The 20,841-nt window shown below is 43.6% G+C and overlaps 2 protein-coding genes across 8 annotated transcripts; one reads left to right on the forward strand and one right to left on the reverse strand.

Annotated features, from left to right (window-relative positions):
* Positions 1-337: 337 nt before the first annotated feature.
* Positions 338-6,026, reverse strand: LOC105017695 (breast cancer metastasis-suppressor 1-like protein-A). Of its 7 annotated transcripts, none has more exons than XM_010882515.3 (12): positions 5,846-6,026; positions 5,154-5,282; positions 4,828-4,918; positions 4,540-4,667; positions 4,380-4,403; positions 4,178-4,257; positions 3,902-3,998; positions 3,570-3,659; positions 3,374-3,438; positions 3,247-3,286; positions 2,375-2,501; positions 338-1,804 (listed from the first exon to the last, which is right to left on the reverse strand). In XM_010882515.3, the coding sequence occupies exons 1-12, from the start codon at positions 5,883-5,885 to the stop codon at positions 1,687-1,689; spliced, it is 1,029 nt and encodes a 342-aa protein (XP_010880817.1). In that variant the 5' UTR covers positions 5,886-6,026; the 3' UTR covers positions 338-1,686. The 7 variants fall into 7 exon arrangements, with proteins under 7 accessions (XP_010880817.1, XP_010880816.1, XP_010880823.1 ...); XM_010882514.4 differs by having other exon boundaries at positions 3,247-3,295; XM_010882521.4 differs by lacking the exon at positions 5,846-6,026 and adding an exon at positions 5,377-5,468 and having other exon boundaries at positions 3,247-3,295.
* Positions 5,518-20,835, forward strand: rbm25b (RNA binding motif protein 25b). Its single transcript, XM_010882513.5, has 18 exons — positions 5,518-5,616; positions 6,258-6,358; positions 6,558-6,778; positions 7,603-7,660; positions 7,995-8,164; positions 8,399-8,587; positions 9,075-9,161; positions 11,786-12,057; positions 12,149-12,266; positions 12,359-12,448; positions 12,645-12,718; positions 12,963-13,113; positions 13,323-13,419; positions 13,669-13,914; positions 18,858-19,168; positions 19,463-19,561; positions 19,715-19,762; positions 19,944-20,835. Exons 2-18 carry the CDS (start codon positions 6,280-6,282, stop codon positions 20,034-20,036), a joined length of 2,403 nt encoding a protein of 800 aa, XP_010880815.2. The 5' UTR covers positions 5,518-5,616; positions 6,258-6,279; the 3' UTR covers positions 20,037-20,835.
* The last annotated feature ends 6 nt before the right edge of the window (positions 20,836-20,841 follow it).

Below are 20,841 nucleotides of genomic sequence, written 5' to 3' on the forward strand. Positions count from 1 at the left end.
CTGGAGCTATATGGATTATATCGACAGATTTGCAGTTGGTTTTTGCATACGGCCTATGAATTAAGCTTTCTACAGTCAAATGACAGAAAGCAGGAGTGAATGGCTTACAGCTGAGCTGACTGCCCATCTAAGATGATTTAGACATCGCTAAACATACTGTCCACCTAAAACAACCACATATTTTCCAATGGCCAATGTCAAAATAAATGATTAGGGCCTGCCAATTTAACTAGCATATTTTGCTTCAATCAATAGCTAGGAATAAATGCTGTAATGTCTATATCGAACGCTTCAACCGACTGCAATGTTTACAAATCAATGCATGTGACACATTTTCTACAAAATGAAACATTTAATTTGCTATACATACATTGGCACTTCGACACAATACTTTCTTCTGGGCATGATAAAAGAAAATGTGTTGTACAGGCTGAGCGTTATTTGCTACATACCAAATCACAAACAAGGCAAAGCCAAAATAACAGTTCATACTTTCAGACAAGTAAACGGCTGTTCATTTGATGGCACGGTAACATTTGGCCTGATGGTAGTAATATGGCAGAACACAATCATGGCCTGGAAATACACCCTACATACAGCTACGGTCATTTCTGTGTGTTGAAATACATTTATACAGAAATGATGCTGCTGTAAAATGAAGAACCATTGACTACATGGAGACAGTATCTTGTTCCGAATGGCATAATGCGCGCACGCCCGCACACACACGCACGCACGCACGCACGCACACACGAGTGGATGGGATTCCATGGACGGGATTCCAGCTTTGAGCCATCTCATGTCGTCAGTCCTCTGTCATGAGTGGGGACGAGCGTGACCTTTAGGGGACAGGTAGGGCACCTCCGGGACAGAAAACAGCCCAGAAACAAAGAACACTTGGGGGCAGATGACCCCAGGACTCACAGTGAAGTAAACAACCCATTCATCAGAGTTCGGGCCAGGAGTGGTATTACTGACAGCGATTAACGGTTTCTGCCCTATTGGCCCTCGCCATCAACTCTGTTTATATGGGGAAAGCATCCTATTATTGGCTGTGCCTGTCTGCCTGAGTAACATACGCTAATGCTAAAATAAAGGAGAATTCTTAACCTGGATTGGACTCTGTAGAATACTATATACTACCGCTTCCAGAATGACCCGCTTAGACATGATTCTAGTATTGTTCTCACAGGTCACAGGACCTAAGGCTTCATTCACTGCATTGAGTTAGTTCAGGACTGTAGGCATCGTCTTGTTAAAAAGGCACGCTACATCAACACCACCACTGCTCCTTACAACAGCTCACAGACAGACACGCACTCCATTTTAGCATCCTCCCAATTTCTCTTCCAATTTCGAGAAGATGAATGACACTTGGTAGACTGGCAGATATTAACATAAATACATATTTACAGAGCAGTAGCCAGTCACAAAGCCTACGTAGCCGGACCACTGACATGATGATAAGGTTTCCCCCCGACGGCAATGAAAATAAGGGACACGATGTTATGGCACTGAAGTTCATTATCTGACCTCCAGGTGGAAGTTCATTATGTTCATTATACGACATCCAGGTGGACGTTCATTATACGACATCCAGGTGGACGTTCATTATGTTCATTATACGACATCCAGGTGGACGTTCATTATGTTCATTATACGACATCCAGCAAGCCGCGAGTGTCATTAGGAGTGTTTGATGGTGTATTTGCCTTTCTGCAGCTGAGAGACGTACAACTTGGACTTGCTGCCATCCAGGCGTTTGAACCACACCTCGTCGTGGTTAATGGTGGTTATTATGGCACTGTAGATAGACAGAAAATGATGGATAATTCTACTTACATATACACACCTCCTTACACAAATTGGATAACAGCAACACTTGGGTCTAGTATGAATTTTGACAACATGATTACTATAACCAATATAGACAGAAAGGCACAGACAGCAGATTCAGAGCATTGACCCAGATACACAAACCACTTCACTTTAGTTAACATTCCAAACCTCGCCACTCCATATCTTTGCCAAGGGACTGGAATATTGGCATTCTCAAAGTGCAACGTCCAGATGGATTTCAGACATTTGGAATACAATTCCTATTTTCTATGACAACGTATAGAAATCAAAGTAGAACTAACTCAAAAATGTAACATTCAGCTGGTATGTAAGCAGGTTGCTGAATTTTAAGACCAAGCATGTAACATGTGCACTCGGACACAAGCGCGTTTTGTGGAAAATGATTGAGTGACAACATTTAAACCAGTGTGGTGAGTCAGGATCAAACCACATTGTCCTCTTCTTGCTCAATACTTAAACAATATGTTTTCAGGCAGTACAGAGAAGACAGTTCACCGGGGCTGAAGACACAGACCTAGTGGGGTACTCATCCTTCCGGTTGATGCATATGGCCTGTCCTCTGCAGTACCACTGGCTGTCATAGAACAGTCTGCCCTCCTCAGACCTCGCCACATGGTGGTGTTTCTCAGCCTTGGTAGGGGCTACACACACACACACACACACACACACACACACACACGTCACCGAAAGAAAATTGTTAACACCACACATTGTAAAGAAAATTATCATTTGATCAAGCCTCTCACCCTAAAAAGAGAGACATAAAAGGCTGCATAAAAGAGAAGGAAGTCATTTTAACAGCTGGTCCCTTGTAGCAGAGGATTTGTCCACCCGTTCCAGAACTGTGGACCGCCTGACTCTTACAGACTTGCATTTCAAATTAACAACTGTCTGGAAAACATTTAGCGGGTGAACTTCAAGAGCTGGCCCTGGATTCCTGAAAGAATTACTGTTGTCTTAGCCGCAGTAAAACCAGCAGGAAAGATCACATTCATAGAAAGTGTCAAAGAAAAAGGGGTCTTTAATTTTTATATTTTTAAAGACAGAGGCAGGTATATGGGATAAGATAAACCCAAATAAATCTTGACAGCAGAAAGTATTGAAGTTCACTCCAGAATGTGTAGAAGTGAACAACACCAGAACTTGTTTGCAGTTCTGGTAGCTACAGTCTTATTTGTACATAATGGGCAGCCTGAATTTATGACCAACAGTTTTAAAACCACTTCTGTGCAACAATGGCGACACTGCGATCACACACAACCAATCTGTATATAATAAACATCTCTCACAGATTCTCACAGAGTGACACTCGAAACAATATGGGATCAGTCATGATCAGTCACTGGGCAGGCTGGGATTGACAGAGGTGATATGAAAGACTCTTACCATCAACCTTGACCCTGTGTGGCCCTAACGACGCCATCGCCTGTGGTGCATATAAAACAACATCGAAAGGTTAAATTCCAACCCTTAACAAAAATACAAAAGACCCCCATTTGGTTAACTCATATACCTTTCGTATCGCTGTCCAATCTTCAAGTATATCCAGGTCTTGCAGCATATAAACAATGTATGGACGTGAGAAGGAGTTAAGGGAACCATTCTGGCACTATTAAAAAAAAACAGACAACGATGTCACCACGGACATTATCTCTAGCACCAGATACAGCAGAGGTAAAAGGATGGAGACATGTAAAACAAAAGGATATCTGAGACAACAACAGGCTTCTTCTTCTTGACGGGGCAGAACGGATCCTTCTTCTTGTTCTTCCGTGAATGCAATCCATCATTCCAAAGTTCTGTAATGCAGAGACACGGATCAAAAAAGACCCTTCAACGTCTAGATTGTGAATTTCCTTCGGAGTTATACCCAAATCAGAAGCCACACACCCAGGTTCTGGGACGTTACAGGCTGTTCAGGCATAAAACGTCCAATTCAACCTGTCGGATTTCCCAACATTTCCATTAGCTCAACCAGTCAGGTTATATTAGTGCAAGGCTGGAAGAAATAGTTCCAGGTGAGATAGTTTTTTTGGAGGACCTGAAGTGATGTCTATGCTGTGACGGTCCTCCTCCAGACGTCTGATCTTCTCCTCCAACTCACTCTGCACCGTGTCGAACAGCAACAGCTTCTCGCTCTGGTGAGAGAGAAATAGGGCTCACAGATGAGTACAGTAGTATTGCCAAAGCCACAGAGAGAGTCCCTGGTCCAATACATACAATATGCTGACTGCATAACTCCAAGAAACTGACTGCATATTGTTGACCAGCATGTGACTGGACAAGGGAAAGCAATGATTCAACCCAACCCTCTGACCTCCCAATGCTGGCAGGCAGCCTGGATCTCACAGTCATACTTGTTCTTCACGGACTCCAAACACAGCTCTCGGTAGATGCCTGGAGAAAAGACAAGGTAAATCTTTACCCTCAGTCAGCACACTTCAGAAGGTTGGATATCACTGAGAACAGAGCCATGTATCAACATTGTAACACGTTTGTTATATTTGGAGATAGCCTACCCAAGGAGCTGGTAGGTAGGTCATCTGAGGAACACACAACTAAAATGTTAGAAAACCAGTGATCTTCCAGACGTCAACATAACCCGCCTGCCACAACTAAAGTTTCAAACAGGTATGTTAGTAGCTTATCTACTCTAAGCATAATAACATGAAGATTTACCAGCTACTTTGGTCCGTATCTGCATATTCTCCTGCAGGTTGGCCAGTGGTTCCAGATACTCTTGGGCACAGCCAGCTATCACTTCCTGCAGCTTTATATCAACCTGACTCAGCCGCTCCTTGTACAACCTTGCCATGACAAGACAGACAGACAGAAGTGAGCAAATAGTACAGCATCATCAAACCTAGTTGACTTTACGCCAACGTGCATTTAAAATGGATCAAATGACCTGGAGAAGGGTGATTGTTATATAGAGACCTTTAGAGGCCTAGTTAATAGTTTGTTTACTGTTCTTTCAAATCGCCAAATTGCTTCTCGAGTGTGGTCATCTCGTCCATGCATTCCATTCGTCTCCTTTCGCAATCCTCATCGTCCATCTCTGTTGGCAAAAGAAACATGCCAACTGTCAGCTCTACAGTAAACTAGATGTAGTTAGTTAGCCTGGCAGTATCAACATGACGTCCAGAAAAGAATCGTCGTAAAAAAAATAACACATTCATTGTACTCTTCTCACACAATCGTTTCGAAAAGGCAATGAATAGCAGCAGAAAGCACCACTGGGTCAAACTGGCTAATTACATTTACAGCAGCAAATATAAATTGTTATTCCTTACCAGAACTGTCTCCATCTTCAGACACAGAAGAGCTGACAGTGTCCTCTTCATCCGTGCTGCTAGCGTCTTGCTCGGGGAAATCAACCTCCATTTCTTCGTGGTTGTTTTCTTTCTTTTCCCGAGCGTGCACTGGCATGGTGGAGGATCCAACAAGTACAAATTATAAGGTTGACAAAATCGTCTCCAAGTAACGGTGTTTTAGTAACAAATCAGCGAAGGTTACCTGGCTAAACAACTACAGTAGCTAGCAAGGTAACAACGAACTAACTCAATATTGAAAACATGGCTACCGAATCGACCAATGAAATGACATTATACTAAAAACGTCCATATCCGTTGCATCTGCGTGCGCTGACTTTTTGCGGGTTAATAGCTAGTACAGCGAGGCGAGAGCCACCTAACCGGGGATACGGTAACACAAAAGTCAAGAGTCGCCAATAACTGGTTAACCAAAAGATTTAGGGTGGGTCTTTACTGTAATTTGTTTTTGATTATATTGTCCGAGTCTTGTCGACCGTAGTAGATAGCTATCACTAACAAAACATGAGAGCGAAGGGTTGCCTGGTACTTAGCTAGCTTGCTAGTTCCTAGCGTACAGTCAGCAGCAGTACGGGGTCAGTAGCTAACGTTACAGCTGCTAGCATGGCAACTCAGAATTGTTGTGGAAGGCGGTAACGTTTTACGTTACTTACGGAATATACCCAAGAAACGTTGATTACTATTTCTAATCATACAAAAGCTAATATAATTTCTTCCATGATTAGCTAGGATAGCTTACTGTACTGTAACGTCGTTAGTTAACTTTACCCTGCCAGCTAACTACTTAGCATAAGCGGGGCTAACTAACGACGTTATAGTTGTACTACTAGGCGAAAGGCCCTTACTTAATTTAACCAAACACAGATCCAATGTATGACTTTGGTGTGAATGTTAGGCTGATATCTTTCAGCTGACAAGTTTTAGCCAAACTATGCCAACTGAACACGTGAGCTGTTGTTATTTTGTGATGAAACAAGATGTCACTTTTCGTGCTGTATAGTACTGTTCTCATATGACAGTTCTGACTTTTTTTTGGAACCTTTGGCATGGGCGGTGTTTTATTAGCTAGGTGAGTGATTTCTGCAAGATGTCATTCCCTCCTCATCTCAACCGACCACTGTTGCCCCCGGGCATTCCTCCTCCACAGTATGCTGGTTTTGCTTCAGGTAAGTTAATCACAGCAATAAGTCTCGATCAATGGGTCTTTACGTAAATGATACAGCAACTCTTACTTGCTTGTAAACGTGACTTTGATTTCTAATAGTTAGCGTTGGTAAAGTTAATTTGTGAGATATATAAATAAACAATTAGCAATTTGCCCTGATAAATACGATGTGTAAAAACTGTCATTTGGTTCTTTCTCAGGTACCCCAATGATACCAGTCCACATGGGCATTATGACTCAGACCCCTGCGGTCCTGGTACCCACCTCCATGCCTGTGGTCAGCAAGCCCGCGGCTCCCAGGAAGGAGGCGGCCCCAGTGAGGGCCAAGGAGACGGATGAGACCAGTGGGCCAACCACCACAGTTTTTGTAGGGAACATCTCAGAGAAGGCCTCGGACATGCTCATCCGACAGCTGCTGGCGGTGAGGAAAGGACCTGGAATGCAGAGTTTTGGAAGAGAGAGACATAAAGCTGTATTTCTGCCGTAGATCGTCTTTAGTCATACATAGTTTCATACAATACACAATTGAAATTGACATTGGAAACTACATATTCCAGCTGTCTCAGGCCTCAGTATTTAAATGTCAGGGTGATTTTCAGTTTGAAGTTTAATTATGTAAAGGCTTCAGAAAAGGTGTTTTGTGACCCAGGAAACTAAACTGCAAAATGTTGTCATCAAAAGTATGAATTTAGAATCAGAATATGATTCTTCATTTATTTTTGTGATATCTAATTGTACTTATGGCCCGGGCAAATGTTGGATTGTTTTCACTTCCTGGAAGGATCTTGTAGCACACAAAACGTCTTAGCATTCTTCTTTTGTTGCTTCATCTGGATAAGTGAAGGTAATGTGTTGCATGAGTTAATGTGAGGATAAGCACCAAACACAAACAGTTCTGTGCACCACTGTGCAACAACAGTAATCACGTTAAAGAGGAAAGTTTAAGGTTAAAGTCAGAATGCAGCTAGGGAAGCTACCCACGATACAGTGTCATTTTTATTGCTACATATCGTAACTTTGCTTTAAACATTTTATAAATAATGTTCAACTTTTACAAATGTACTGGGTCACAGAACATGTTTTAGGTGGGTGGCCTCTGATTTGTGTTAGCTCTCTCTCTCTCATTCATATATGTGTGTGTGTGTGTGTGTGAATATATTTCCTTTAGTTTTTGTGTTGTAGCTGATATGTTGTTACAAATCTGTGGTGAAACATTAGTAAAGCAAGAAGTTTTTCCCTCTTCAGAAATGTGGCCTGGTCCTAAGCTGGAAGCGAGTACAAGGAGCCTCTGGAAAACTTCAAGGTAAAAATAGAACAGGTACAACATTTACAAAATACTCTACAACCACCATCTGTCCAGTGTCACCCCCGCACCCAAGCATGCTTTCTCAATCTGAAGCAACTGTTAGATGAATCCATTAGAAGAGACCTGTTGATTAGACACCTTTTTTTTTTTTGGACTGAAACAGGGTGTGACTACATAGACTTATCCACTAAGAAACCCTCCTTTTAGTTATCTGTCCCATGCCCTAATAAACAACCCGGATAGAGCCATTCCTCATATCACACGATCACGGCTGTGTGTATTCATTCTGACCCTCTCTGGCCATCTCTCCTACATCCTATATTCTGTCCAGCTTTTGGGTTCTGTGAGTACAAGGAGCCTGAGTCGACGTTGAGGGCCCTGCGGCTGCTCCACGAGCTGCAGATCGGGGAGAAGAAGCTGCTGGTGAAGGTGGATGCAAAGACCAAGGCCCAGCTGGATGAGTTCAAGGCCAAGAAGAAGAGCAGCACCAACAGCAACGGGGTGGGTAATGTAGAGGGCACGTGGGCATTGTGGCTGTTTGAGAGATAGAGAATATCCTCTCCTATCGTGGTGGAGGAATGTTCATTGGGGGGCTAAGATGGACACAGATCTAAGAAACAGGCCTGCCTAACTGAATGGTTTACAGTGTCAAACGGCTCCTTATAACTAACAGGAGAGACTGAAGGGGATTTGATCTAGTACTGAAGTGCCTAACCCTGCACTCATTTCTGTTAGATGACGACAGCAGAGGACGGGAAAGAGGAGGAGGAGGATGAGGAGGTGATTGACGAGGACACACAAAGACGGGACCAAATCGTCAAGGGTGCCATTGACGGTCTGATCCGTGAATATGCCAGCGAGCTGAACGCTCCCTCGAATGATGAGTCCCCGCTCCGCAGGAAAAAGAAAGAGAAAAAAGAAGAGGTACACTTGTCATTTGTCCCATCACAGCTTATTAGATTGAACAGAGTTTATTCATGGTCATACCCATCCATTATTGGGTCTGACCCTGTTTACCTTAATAGCCTGAATTCTTCAGGGGCATGGATTTAACAAGGTGTCAGAAAAGTAACACAGATGTTGGTCCATGCTGGAGTGATGTTATCAAGTGTTTACCAATGACCGGATGGCAAGGAAAGTGGGCTTGTGGGATTTTTGTCAAGCCATTCTTAACTCTAGACAACGTTGTGTGTGAAATGTCCAAGAGGGAGGCCATTTCTGAGACACAGGAAGGTCTTGCACAGATGATCCCCGCACACCATCCATTTACCAAATATATATCTCCATGTAGAGACTCCTTGGAGCATGCTTTATTTGCCCAAGATTAGGTTTGACCTGTGTCAGTCTGGTCCACAGTTGACAGCATGGCCTTGACCAGTGTCCCTTCTGCCTCCCTCCCATTGTCCCTTAGGAGGATATCAACGCCATTGACGGCTTGGAGGATGACAAGAGAGACCTGATTTCCAGAGAGATCAGTAAATTCCGTGACACCCACAAGGTACAGTAACGTGTTCATCACTGTCACTCACATTGCAGGTTTTGGAAAAGAAGCTGCACACACTAGTACAACACTTTGTTCACACTTACTGGTAGTGCACACTGGCACAAGGACCTTTCCATGTAATCTACATTTAGGATGGTAGAAGAGTAGAATTAAAAATGGCATACCATGCTCTAAAATCGTATTCATTGGCAATCTCTGAAATTCTTTAAGATCTGGATTTTCACAATGTAATTGCAATGTTAGCTGCAGTATTTGTTCCCAGCCAATATCTAGTTGTCCAATTTCTAGTATTGTCACATTTTTCAAACCTAATTTGAATTGTGTGTGGGCGGGACAAATATATTTGTATATATTTGGATAGGTGTGACCGTATAGCTAGCTAGATCTGTAAGTCATTCAACACACAAACAAAATGCATGGCGACAATGTAACGTTACCTTAAAGCTAATCTATTGATTAAACCCCACCATTATGATAGAGATCATATGGTGACTAAAGCAAGATGAATCTCAGAGCTTTGGGAAAAAGTTGTCCAGGATAGGATGTAAGTATGAGCTTTCCTTTATCTTCTACACATACTGGGCGCCCCCCTCTCCAGGACTCACATAGGGGCAACTGCAAAGGCCCTCCGGTATGTGGTGATGGCTGAGGGAAACTAAACCTCTCAGCAACAAACCTTTTCCATCAGACACATGTCAGCGTGAGGTTGGTCTGGCTTTTGGACCAGTTATTTACCACACGGGGACAGAAAACCAGATAGATTTGAGTTCCCTCTATTTAGCGTGTTGTCCCTAGGCTGGAGGTCGGTGAACCTGTGTGAGTCCTCTTTAAATGATGTTCATTCATAATATTGTGTGTGTGTGAAAGTCCCTGAGACTTGTAACCAAGTCGGTAACCACTGCAGTGATTTGCGCTGTAGGCTGTACTGTTGTAGCGGGGGGGGCGTCCCTCCACAGCACTCTGCGTTCTGAAGACTAGTAAGGTGAGTCCTCCCCCTCCCTGTGGATGAATGTGTTAGGGCTCTTCTCCCCTCTGTCCTCACTCTGTCTCCCCACTCTGTCTGTGATTTCTCTTCAGTGGTCTCCTTTTATTCCTGATGCCATTCACTGTTCTCTTCATTTCCATGTGTCCATTTTGCGTTTAATCCACAGCAGTGAACTTACACTAAGGGATATGCTTATACTCAATGACATCAGAAGCCTGAATGGTAAGGCATGTAGTTAATAGAAGAGGGACCATCATTTACCTATGGGCTACCCGCTCTTACTCCGTGCCCATGCTGTCACCAGTGGAATTCAAAGCAAGGTAAGTTAAAGTAGGAAGACAGACACAGAATAACCGATCAGATCAAAGCCCTGCTCCATTCCAGGAAGAAGTATGACGGACTCATCTGCCTTCCACCGGGCCATAATACCTGCTCTCTTTTCTATTCTTAATCTCTCATTTACTTCCTGCTGTTTTCCCTGCTCTTTTATTTATTTATTTTTTAGCTGCACTACACCCATGGTTCTTTAATTCACCTCAGTCCAGCAGAACGACCTAGGTTGTGGTTTTGTACCAACGGACCGCTTTTTTGCTGTCTCCCTGAGAGAGGCCATTAGCAGACCTGTGATTCCACCTTTGGATTTCGCTATAACCCAACAGACATGAGCCTCAGTGCATTCGGAAACCGAAATCATTTGAGTTAGGAGCCGTGGGTGTAGTGCAGGTAGACAGAGTGGTCTCTGAGCGTGTGTCTGGGAAAGCGAGTCACTAGAGAATGAAAGAAGACTGAAGAAAGGGTAAGAGCCTCTACGATTTAATTTACCTGTCCAGAAAATTTCGTAAAAAGATGTACCAGCCAGGATATCTGACGGCTTTCTGTTTTTAGCAATGTACCCGATTGAAGTTTACGGTTGTATTTGGATGATTTGCTTGAGAGGACGTGAATCTCTTATTTGTATCCCCTTTGTACCGTTTGACCTGCTTCTCCTCCCAGGCCTAACTTTTATAGGCTTGTAGGGGCAGCGAAGAGCTGAAATCCGTAGTTCAACACCTGTAAGTCACCAACAACTAGTTTAACAAAAGGATTGACGCCTTTTTTCTGTTTCTCTTGTAATGAGGAGGACTGACTGGACAGAAAAAGCATTGTCTATCAAGCAGCGCCTTTTTCTTGTTTTGAATGCCTGTGACGTTTAACATGGCCAACATGATGTCTTTGACCTCAAGATGTCTTTTGACACTGGTTTCCAGTGTCTCTAGTTAGCTTGTAAGTCACCCTGCTTGTAGTTAACAATCATTGTGCTATATTGATACTACAAGGGTCTGCAACTGGCAACAAATTGGCCAAATCCAGCCTGCATGACCGTTCTGGTTGGGGCAACGATGTCGAAAAACGTTATGGACAAACTGACTGCTGTGGCTTCTGTCAAGAGACAGTTGCTGTTATTTACCATTTAAAAACTCTAAGCCTTGCCATAGGGGTCCCTTAGTGCTGAAATGTCTGACGTAACCTAAATGAGCTAGTTCATACTTAGATATAAGGAGGCGTGTGACGCAGCATCACTGAGCTCCTGTTCTGTTGCATGGCTGGCCTCCTGGAGCCTCCGCCTTATCGACATCCCCTGTTCTCTTTGCAGAAACTGGAGGAGGAGAAGGACAAGAAGGAGAAGGAGCGTGCAGAGTTTGAGCGCGAGCGACGGGAGAGGGACAAGGAGAGGGAGCGCGAGAGGGAGCGCCGGGACCGTGAGCGCGAGAAAGAGCGCGAGAAGGAGAGGGAGCGGGAGCGGGAGAGAGAGCGCGAACGGGACCGAGGTGACCGAGATCGCGACCGCAACCGAACGAAAGAGCGTGAGAGGGAGTGGGAAAGGGACAGGAGTCGTGACCGGAGCAAGGACCGCAGCCACTCAAGGTGGGTGGCTTTTTAAATATGGCAACCAATGACCTTGTAAATGGAGGAAGGATGGATGAATGGAAAGGTGACTAGGCCGGTGATGTTGCAGAGAGGTGAGTCGCGACAGAGACAAGGACAAGAAGCGTGATCAGGAGGATGAGGAGGAGGCCTATGAGCGCAGGAGGCTGGAGAGGAAGCTCCGTGACAAGGAGGCAGCCTATCAAGAGGTAGGTTCACATGCTGGCCCGCTTACAGCGGAGCCTGAGGTAGTGTCGGCCACGTCACATCTGCCTGACTCCTGTCTCGTTTCTGCCTTTAGCGCCTGAAAAACTGGGAGATCCGTGAGCGGAAGAAGGCGAGAGACTATGCCAAGGAATCGGAGAGGGAAGACGAGCGCAGAAGGGAGATGGTAGGAGGAATTGAACCCATTTCTCATCCTTACCTCCTAAACCTGTTCAGTGGGAGCTGCGGTTTCCGTTGCCCATTGTAAACAACTCCAACAAGAACTTGGGTTTACAGAGACATGCCTGAAATAATGTTCTTATTTAAACGGCCCTGCAGGGGAACGTTTCTCATGAATTTACATTTGTCATTGTGTCCTACAGACAAAAGAAAGCAAGCGACTAAAGGAGTTCCTGGAGGACTATGATGATGACAGAGATGACCCCAAGTACTACAGGTGACCTCCAGCCCTGAAGACAATAAGACAATGATGCTAATCCGCTAGTCCAAACCATGATTACACAGAGACCACATCATAATGTCTCTTATTTGTGGGATTACTTATTCATGTAACAAATGATAATGTAAACAGTCATTGTAATAGCCTAAGTGTCAGTACTACTTTCAGGATGATGGAAATGAAACTATTGATGTGTCAGGGCCACTTTTATAATAGGTGTTGTTCTCTGTGCAACCCCTAGGGGCAGTGCACTGCAGAAGCGTCTGCGAGACCGGGAGAAGGAGACTGAGGTGGACGAGCGCGACAGGAAGAGAGAGAAGGAGGAGCTGGAGGAGATCAGACAGAGGCTGCTAGCTGAGGGACATCCAGACCCAGAGGCTGAGATACGCAGGGTGAGAGAGAGAGACTGACTGTATCTGTCTGACTGTGTGCATGTCTGAAGGTCATTTTCTCTTCAGATTGTTTTGCCTCCATGCCTGTAAATGGGTTTCCATCCATCTGGCTGTCTTAGCTCCACGATATCATTAACTGTGTGTCTGTCTGACTGACTGAGGGTCCTTTCTCATATTGCTTATCTTATCGGCTTAACTGATTGGTCCAGATGGAGGAAGAGGAGGCGGAGCGTCTACGCCAGCCTCCGGTAAAGCTGGAACCCGATCCTGAAGAGGAGCGGGTGCACAAGGCACCACGGGAAGACCGTGACCGACGAGGAGACCGGGACAGGGGAGACCGGGACCGAGGGGACAGGGGAGAACGGGACCGGGGAGAACGGGACCGAGGGGACCGGGGAGAACGGGACCGAGGGGACCGGGGAGAACGGGACCGAGGGGACAGGGGAGAACGGGACAGAGGGGATCGGGACCGGGAGAGAGAGAGGGGGGACAGAGACAGAGTGGACCACCATGCATCCCAACGGCACCACCCCCACTCAGACGACGACGTGGAAGAGGGAGAGGAGGACTTTGACGATGAGGACGACCAATCGGGGTCCAAGCCCTGCTTGAAGCCCACGCTAAGGCCAATCACGGCAGCCCCATCTGTGTCGTCAGCCAGCGGGGGTGCCACCCCCAACACGCCAGGTGGCGGTGATGAGTCACCCTGCGGCATCATCATCCCCCACGAGAACTCACCCCCTCACGAGGCCCCGCCCCAGGAAGAGTTCCGCCCCAAAATTGGGCTCAGCCTCAAACTAGGTAGGTTCTGTCAGCTAGGGCATATGGGCCCAGTTGTTCCAAACTATCAATCTGCATTCCACTTAATGGATATGGTTGTAATCAATGCTTGAACCTCTTATCTGTTAGGACAATAATTTTAAAATATGGGGATGCAAAGTATAGTATTATATTTTCTAAAAAGACAAAAACACATGACAATATAAAACAATTACTCAGTCAGATAGTGACCTCTCGGTGTGATGTTGCGCACTTCTGCCAGTGACATTGCTAGTGAATTGTCATTTTAAAGTCATGTTTTTTTTGTCGGCAAATGTGGTTTGTGTGGTCATAATAAGTTGAGGCTGTTGCTCAAGGACAGATTACAACACCAGATAGACTAGCTTATGCAATAAATTAATAACTAGCCAGTTCAAAACCCAAGGCTTTAGTTTTCTGTAACTATTTGGATATTAGCACGTCAGTGTCATGTTGTCTCTGTTTCCCTGTGCCTGCTCCTTCTCTCCACTGATGACAGTGAATAAGCATGCATACTAAGTATTGGGAGAGATACTGTTGAGCAGAGGATTGTCAGCTTGGTGTGATAATTGTCTCTCATCGTTAAATACCAGCATTTAAAACTCCAGTAGGTCATTGAGATGTGCTGCTAACCATTTAGTTATCGTTATTACATTTACTAGATTAGTACATGGCTGTTTAGAATCGATTTCTTATTACGGTTTAGCAATGTAGCAAATTTTATTTAAATAAGTGAATGAAAGCATTTGTGCAAAAAAGATGGGGAATCGAAAGGTTTCAGTAAAACTTGGTCCTAAAATGGACAACTGGTTAAAAAACTGTCAAGTCTAGATTAAATATTTATATGCATTCAATCCTATCCAGTGGGTGAAATCCAGATAGATGACATTTTGAAAAATTGGGCCCTTGAGATAACTTCTACTTCTAATAATTCTAGAGTAAACCAGGAAAATCTAACAATATCATAGCAGGCAGCTTTAACTGAAGTACACAGACAAACATTGTGGTTGAAATACATGGATTGACTGGGGGTGGCCTTTCCTCCAAGTTTCTATTGCAGAGAACTAAAATTTAGTAAGAACTCTGACGCTCCTGACTTGATCCATCAGTAACATTACTCCTTCTGTATCAGGCGCTGCTTGACTATAAACTATTTCCACTTGCGTAAGTAGACCAGTGGTTTGGTTGTGCTAATGTTAAGTTAATGTCACAGCTCAACCATGCATTCAAGATGAACCAAGACTCACCTTTACACACAACTCGTGAAGCATATCTAGAACAAACTCTAACAAAAAACATATGTTGCTGAGCCTTATTTAACATCTGCCTCCAACCACTGTCATCATGGCTCTTAGGTATCTCTAAGGCATTCATTACTGTGCTATCCTGCTGCGCCAGTTCTGGGCATGGCACATTTTTCTTTTGCTGTACTGCATAAGCGGAGCCGGCCAAGAAGAGCGAATGTCTCTTATTGAATGAGTTAGTGACTGACTACCCCTTGTTAAATAGCGTAGTGGTTAGAGACGAAGAATTCCATGCGGCGATCAGTGTTTGATCCGTGCTTCTGACAAAACAAAGTATGCATTAGGATTTGTTCAGGATAGACAAAAACCTGGCTGGCTTCAAGCTTCAGCAGCTACATTATGTAGTAAGCCTTAGATAAACATTTTGAAGTACGCATCCATGCATGCTTTTTCGGGTAGCCTAATATACAGTAGATCACAACCACTAGGTTTCCAGTAGGTTTCCACAAATCTCTTGTCTTTTCACTTGACAAAAAGTCAGTTATCATCTACAGTGGATATAAAGTCTACACACCCCTGTTAAAATGCCAGGTTCTTGTGATGTAAAAGAATGAGACAAGGATAAATCATGTCTGAACCTTTTCCACCTTTTAATGTGACCTATAGTGTGAACAATTCAATTGGAAAAACAAACTGAGTCTGAGGGGGAAACATTTTAAATAAAAAAACTCACGATAACCTGGTTGCATAAGTGTTCACACCCTTAAACTAATACTTTGTTGAAGCACCTTTTGATTTTATTACAGCACTCAGTCTTTTTGGGTAGGAGTCTATTGGCATGTCACATCTTGACGTGGCAATATTTGCCTACTATTCTTTGGAAAAGCGCTCCGAATCTGTTAGATTGCGAGGACATTCCTGTGCACAGCCCTCTTCAGATCACCCCACAGATGTTCAATTGGATTCAGGTCTGGGCTCTGGCTGGGCCATTCCAAAACGCTAATCTTCTTCTGATGAAGCCATGCTTTTGTGGATTTGGATGTGTGCTTTGGGTTGTTGTCGTGCTGAAAGGTGAACTTCATCTTCAGCTTTCTAACGTACACCTGAAGGTTTTGTGCCAAAATTGCCTGGTTATTTGGACCTGTTCATAATTCCCTCCACCCTGACTAAGACCCCGGACTAAGGCCCAGCTGAAGAAAAACAGCCTCAAAGCATGATGCTGCCACCACCATGCTTCACTGTGGGTATGGTATTCTTTGGGTGATGTGCAGTGTTGTTTTTGTGCCAAACATACCTTTTGGAATTATGGCCAAAAAGTTCAACCTTGGTCATCAGACCATAACACATTTTCCCATGTGCTTTTGGGGGACTTGATGTTTGTTTTTGCAAACCTCTGCCGGGTTCTTTGTAAGAAAAGGCTTACCCCATAGCCCATTAATATGAAAAATACGGGAGATTGTTGTCACGTAGCACACAGCCAGTACTTGCCAGAAATTCCTGCTGTTCCTTTGATGTTGCTGTAGGCCTCTTGGAAGCCTCCCTGACCAGTTTTCTTCTCGTCTTTTCATCAATTTTGGAAGGATGTCCAGTTCTTTGAAATGTCTCTGTTGTGCCATATTTTATTCACTTGATGATGACTGTCTTCACTGTTTTCCATCGTATATCTAATGCTTTGGAAATTCTTTTGTACCCTTCTCCTGACTGATATCTTTCAACAATGAGATCCGTCTGATGCTTTGGAAGCTCTCTGCGGACCATGGCTTTTGCTCTGATATGCAACTAAGAAAATGTCAGGAAAATCAGCTGAACTTCATTTGTGATTAATCAGTCACTTTAAATGATCGCAGGTGTGTAATGACTTCTATTTAACATGAGTTTAAATGTGATTGGTTCATTCTGATCTAAGCCACATTATTGTAAGGTTTTTATTTTTAATTATTCCCGTTTCAGTTTGTTTTTCAATTGAATTGTTCACATTATAGGTCACATTAAGATAAATCATGTCAGAACTTTTTCCACTTTTAGTCGCATTCTTTTACATCACAAAAACCTGGCATTTTAACAAGGGAGTGTAGACTTCTTATATTCACCTTATATTGATAGTTATTTTATCAGTGTAATTGATGAATGAAAGAAAAACGAACGTTGTTGTGCCATGAATGGCAGGACCCAAGGCTACCCAGCTGAACATTGCCCAATGCATCACAATACCTCTGCCGTCTTTCCTTCTTTCCATAGTGCATCCTGGTGCCATGTGTTCTTCAGGTAAGCGACGCACCTGGCCATCCATGTGATGTAAAAGAAAATGTGATTCATCAGACCGGGCCACCTTCTTCCATTGCTCCATGGTCCAGTTCTGAAGCTCACATGCCCATTGTAGGCGCTTTTGGCAGTGGACAGCATGGGCACCCTGACTGGTCTGCAGCTACGCAGCCCCATACACAACAAACTGCTATGCACTGTTTGTTCTGGCACCTTTCTATCAGTACCAGCATTAACCTTTTCAGTAATTTGAGCTACAGTAACTCATCTGTTGGATTGGCCCACATAGACCAGCCTTCGCTCCCCACGTGCATCAGTGAACCCTGTCGTCAGTTCACTGCTTTTCCTTCCTTGGACCACTGACCATTGATAGATACTGACCACTGCCGACCGGGAACACCCCACAAGTGCTGTTGTTTTGGAGATGCTCTGACCCATTCTTCTTGCCATCATAATTTGGCTCTTGACAAAGTTGCTCAGATCCTTAAGCTTGCCCATTTTTCCTGCTTCTAACATATCAATATTTGGGAACGGAATGTTCACGTGATGCCTAATATATTCCACCCATGTACAGGTGCCATGATAACGAGATGATCAGTGTTATTCACTTCACCTGTCAGTGGTCATAATGTTATGGCTGATCGATGTATATCCATTCTGTAATCCCATGACTCTCATATATTTAAAAGAATAATTGTATTATGTGACCCTTTTTATTGTTTTCTAAAGAAACAAACGAGCCATGGAGTGATTGGAGTCATTGTTTTCATTATGGATACTATATAGCTATTATCTAGCCATCTACATACAGTAATCCTTGTACAAGAGTAAACTTAGGTCGGTTAATAAATGTCCTATTGTCCACGTTATTTCAGCAAAAATGTAATGTCTGAGGTAAAAGTTGCATTCCTGCTGTTTAAATAGCATAATGGTTAAAGACACAGTCTGACACATAGAAAACCGTGGATCGAAACCAGTCAGGGACAACAACATACATCCCTTCTAATTGGTGGACCGACCTGTGCTTGCCTGGTTCCTATTCTGGTTTTTAAACTCTAATGTAAAATGCAGAAGTTTTACAAATATTTCCACTGTTGTAGTCACAGCCTGCAACATGTTTTAATAATGACTTTCGGTGCCAACTGTTTCATAATGGACGTTATCAGCTTTGTTGATTAGTTGGTGCATCCAAAATCACCTTGATGCATCTTGTATTGGGAAGATTGGAACCAAGACCACTATCACATTACTGTCTATTTTAGATTGAAGAATATAGCTGCATCTGCACAACAGAAGTCTGTGGCTGTTTCTTGACGAATTAGCATTTTGGAAAGAACTGTCACACTCTTTACATATGTATTCAATTTGACTGTCCTGTTTCAGACATTCAGCCATTCTTTGCAAAATAAAATGCCAAAATCTCTCTCTCTGTCTCTCCAGGAGCCACTAGCAGCCCCAGCCAGCCAAACGTGGCCATGAAACGGAAGAAGCTAACCGTGGACAGTGTCTTCAACAAATTTGACGACGAGGAAGCAGACGAGGCGCCGCGGAAGCGCAAGCTGGTGCCGCTGGACTACGGCGACGACGACAAGAACCTCCAGAGCGTGGTGGATGGGGCCTCGGGACTGGCTGCCATTAAGGGAGCTAACACCGAGGAGAAGCGCAAGCACATCAAGAGCCTGATTGAGAAGATCCCCACGGGCAAGACAGAGCTGTTCTCCTACCCGTTGGATTGGTCTGCCGTGGACTCTGTGAGTACCAGTTAGATGGGCCATGCGTTAGTACCTAGTTTTCCAGTCTGTTTGTGCCGTCTTGCCAACTGATTCTGTAAGGTGATGGCAGGAATGGACTGGAAACCAGGCCTGAATGGTTGGAGAGCGGGGGAATGTAGTGATATTAACAATGGCTGGTTTGATTATTCATCTGCTAAATGCTGTAGTCTGGCTTGAATTGCTGATATTGCGTTGTTTTCCTACAATACCGCTACACTGGTATTAATGGTCTCTCTTTGTGGTGACTAAGGTATGCGTGTCTGTCTTTCCCAGACTCTGATGGATCGACGCATACGTCCCTGGATCAATAAAAAGATCATTGAATACATTGGAGAAGAAGAGGCTACACTAGTTGATTTTGTCTGCTCAAAGGTGTGTACGTGGGACAGTGATGCACTCTACTTGAGGAGCTGGGTGACATTTGTTTCATTGTGGATTTCTTAATATTTTGACACTCTACTTGAGGAGCTGGGTGACATTTGTTTCATTGTGGATTTCTTAATGTTTTGACATTTACTCCCCCAGGTGATGGCTCACGGTACCCCACAGGGCATCTTGGATGATGTTGCCATGGTGAGTTTCCAAAATAAGATACTGCACACATTCTCAGAATCATCAGTTAGGTTTAAGCCTTGTATTAACTGTATTTGATCAGATTTTGATGGTCACTAAGTTTAAAGTATTAAGTTCTTCTGATAACAGTTGAAAGAAAAAATAAGTTATTGATGAAACTGCAAATGATCTCCATACCAAGGTTCTGGATGAAGAAGCAGAGGTCTTCATTGTGAAGATGTGGAGGCTGCTGATCTATGAAACAGAAGCCAAAAAGATTGGGCTGGTGAAATAAGAACTTGAAGAAAGCACTAAGAAGGAACCAACATCCAACTTTTTCTATTAGTTATGTGAAATTTATCACTCACCAAAAAGACTTCTCAATTTGAGCAGCTTAAAATCAAAGAATGAGCTCATCCTAACAACGGCTTTCTCATACAGACAATATTGTGCTCACGTTTTGCCATTCTTCCAATTGACTCTGGTACATGTGTCATTTACTGCGGCTGCTCACTGTATTGGTCCATAGCCTCTGGGTGTGTGAATGACTTGGACAAAACGACTTATTGACGAAAGCAACCACTTCGGCAACTTCCCGACTACAGTCTCTGGGCTTCACTTTGATATTCTGAGGAAATGGAGGTTAACAATATAGAAGAAAACTTCATGGCTTGGAAGCCATGTTTTCATTGAACGTATCTTACTGGTCTGTTTCTCTATAATTTTGTGACTTAGTACTTAGAACCATCCACAACTTCTAAACCATCTAAAAGTATTTGTAATTCTACTGCCATCTGCTGAGTGAAATGTATTTATGTGCAGGGTAGACCTTTAAATTGAGTAGCTTTGTTTCTGTATTACAAACAATATTTGTTAGTTCTGTTATTTGAGGATGATAGGCCAGCTATTTACCATTTACTGAATTGTAGTTGGTTGGTGGGTCTATCTTTACGCTGTAACAGGGTAAAAATGCAGCCACCTGACAAACCACTTCATAGGAAAAATGGATTTGGGAAGACATGCTCAAAGGATACATCTCCATTTTGTTTTTGTACCAGTTGATTTTGTTTTGAATAAAGATGATTTTATAATTGGGGGCT

The sequence above is a fragment of the Esox lucius genome, chromosome 18 (genome assembly GCF_011004845.1).
Source record: "Esox lucius isolate fEsoLuc1 chromosome 18, fEsoLuc1.pri, whole genome shotgun sequence".
NCBI classification, from domain to species: domain Eukaryota; kingdom Metazoa; phylum Chordata; class Actinopteri; order Esociformes; family Esocidae; genus Esox; species Esox lucius.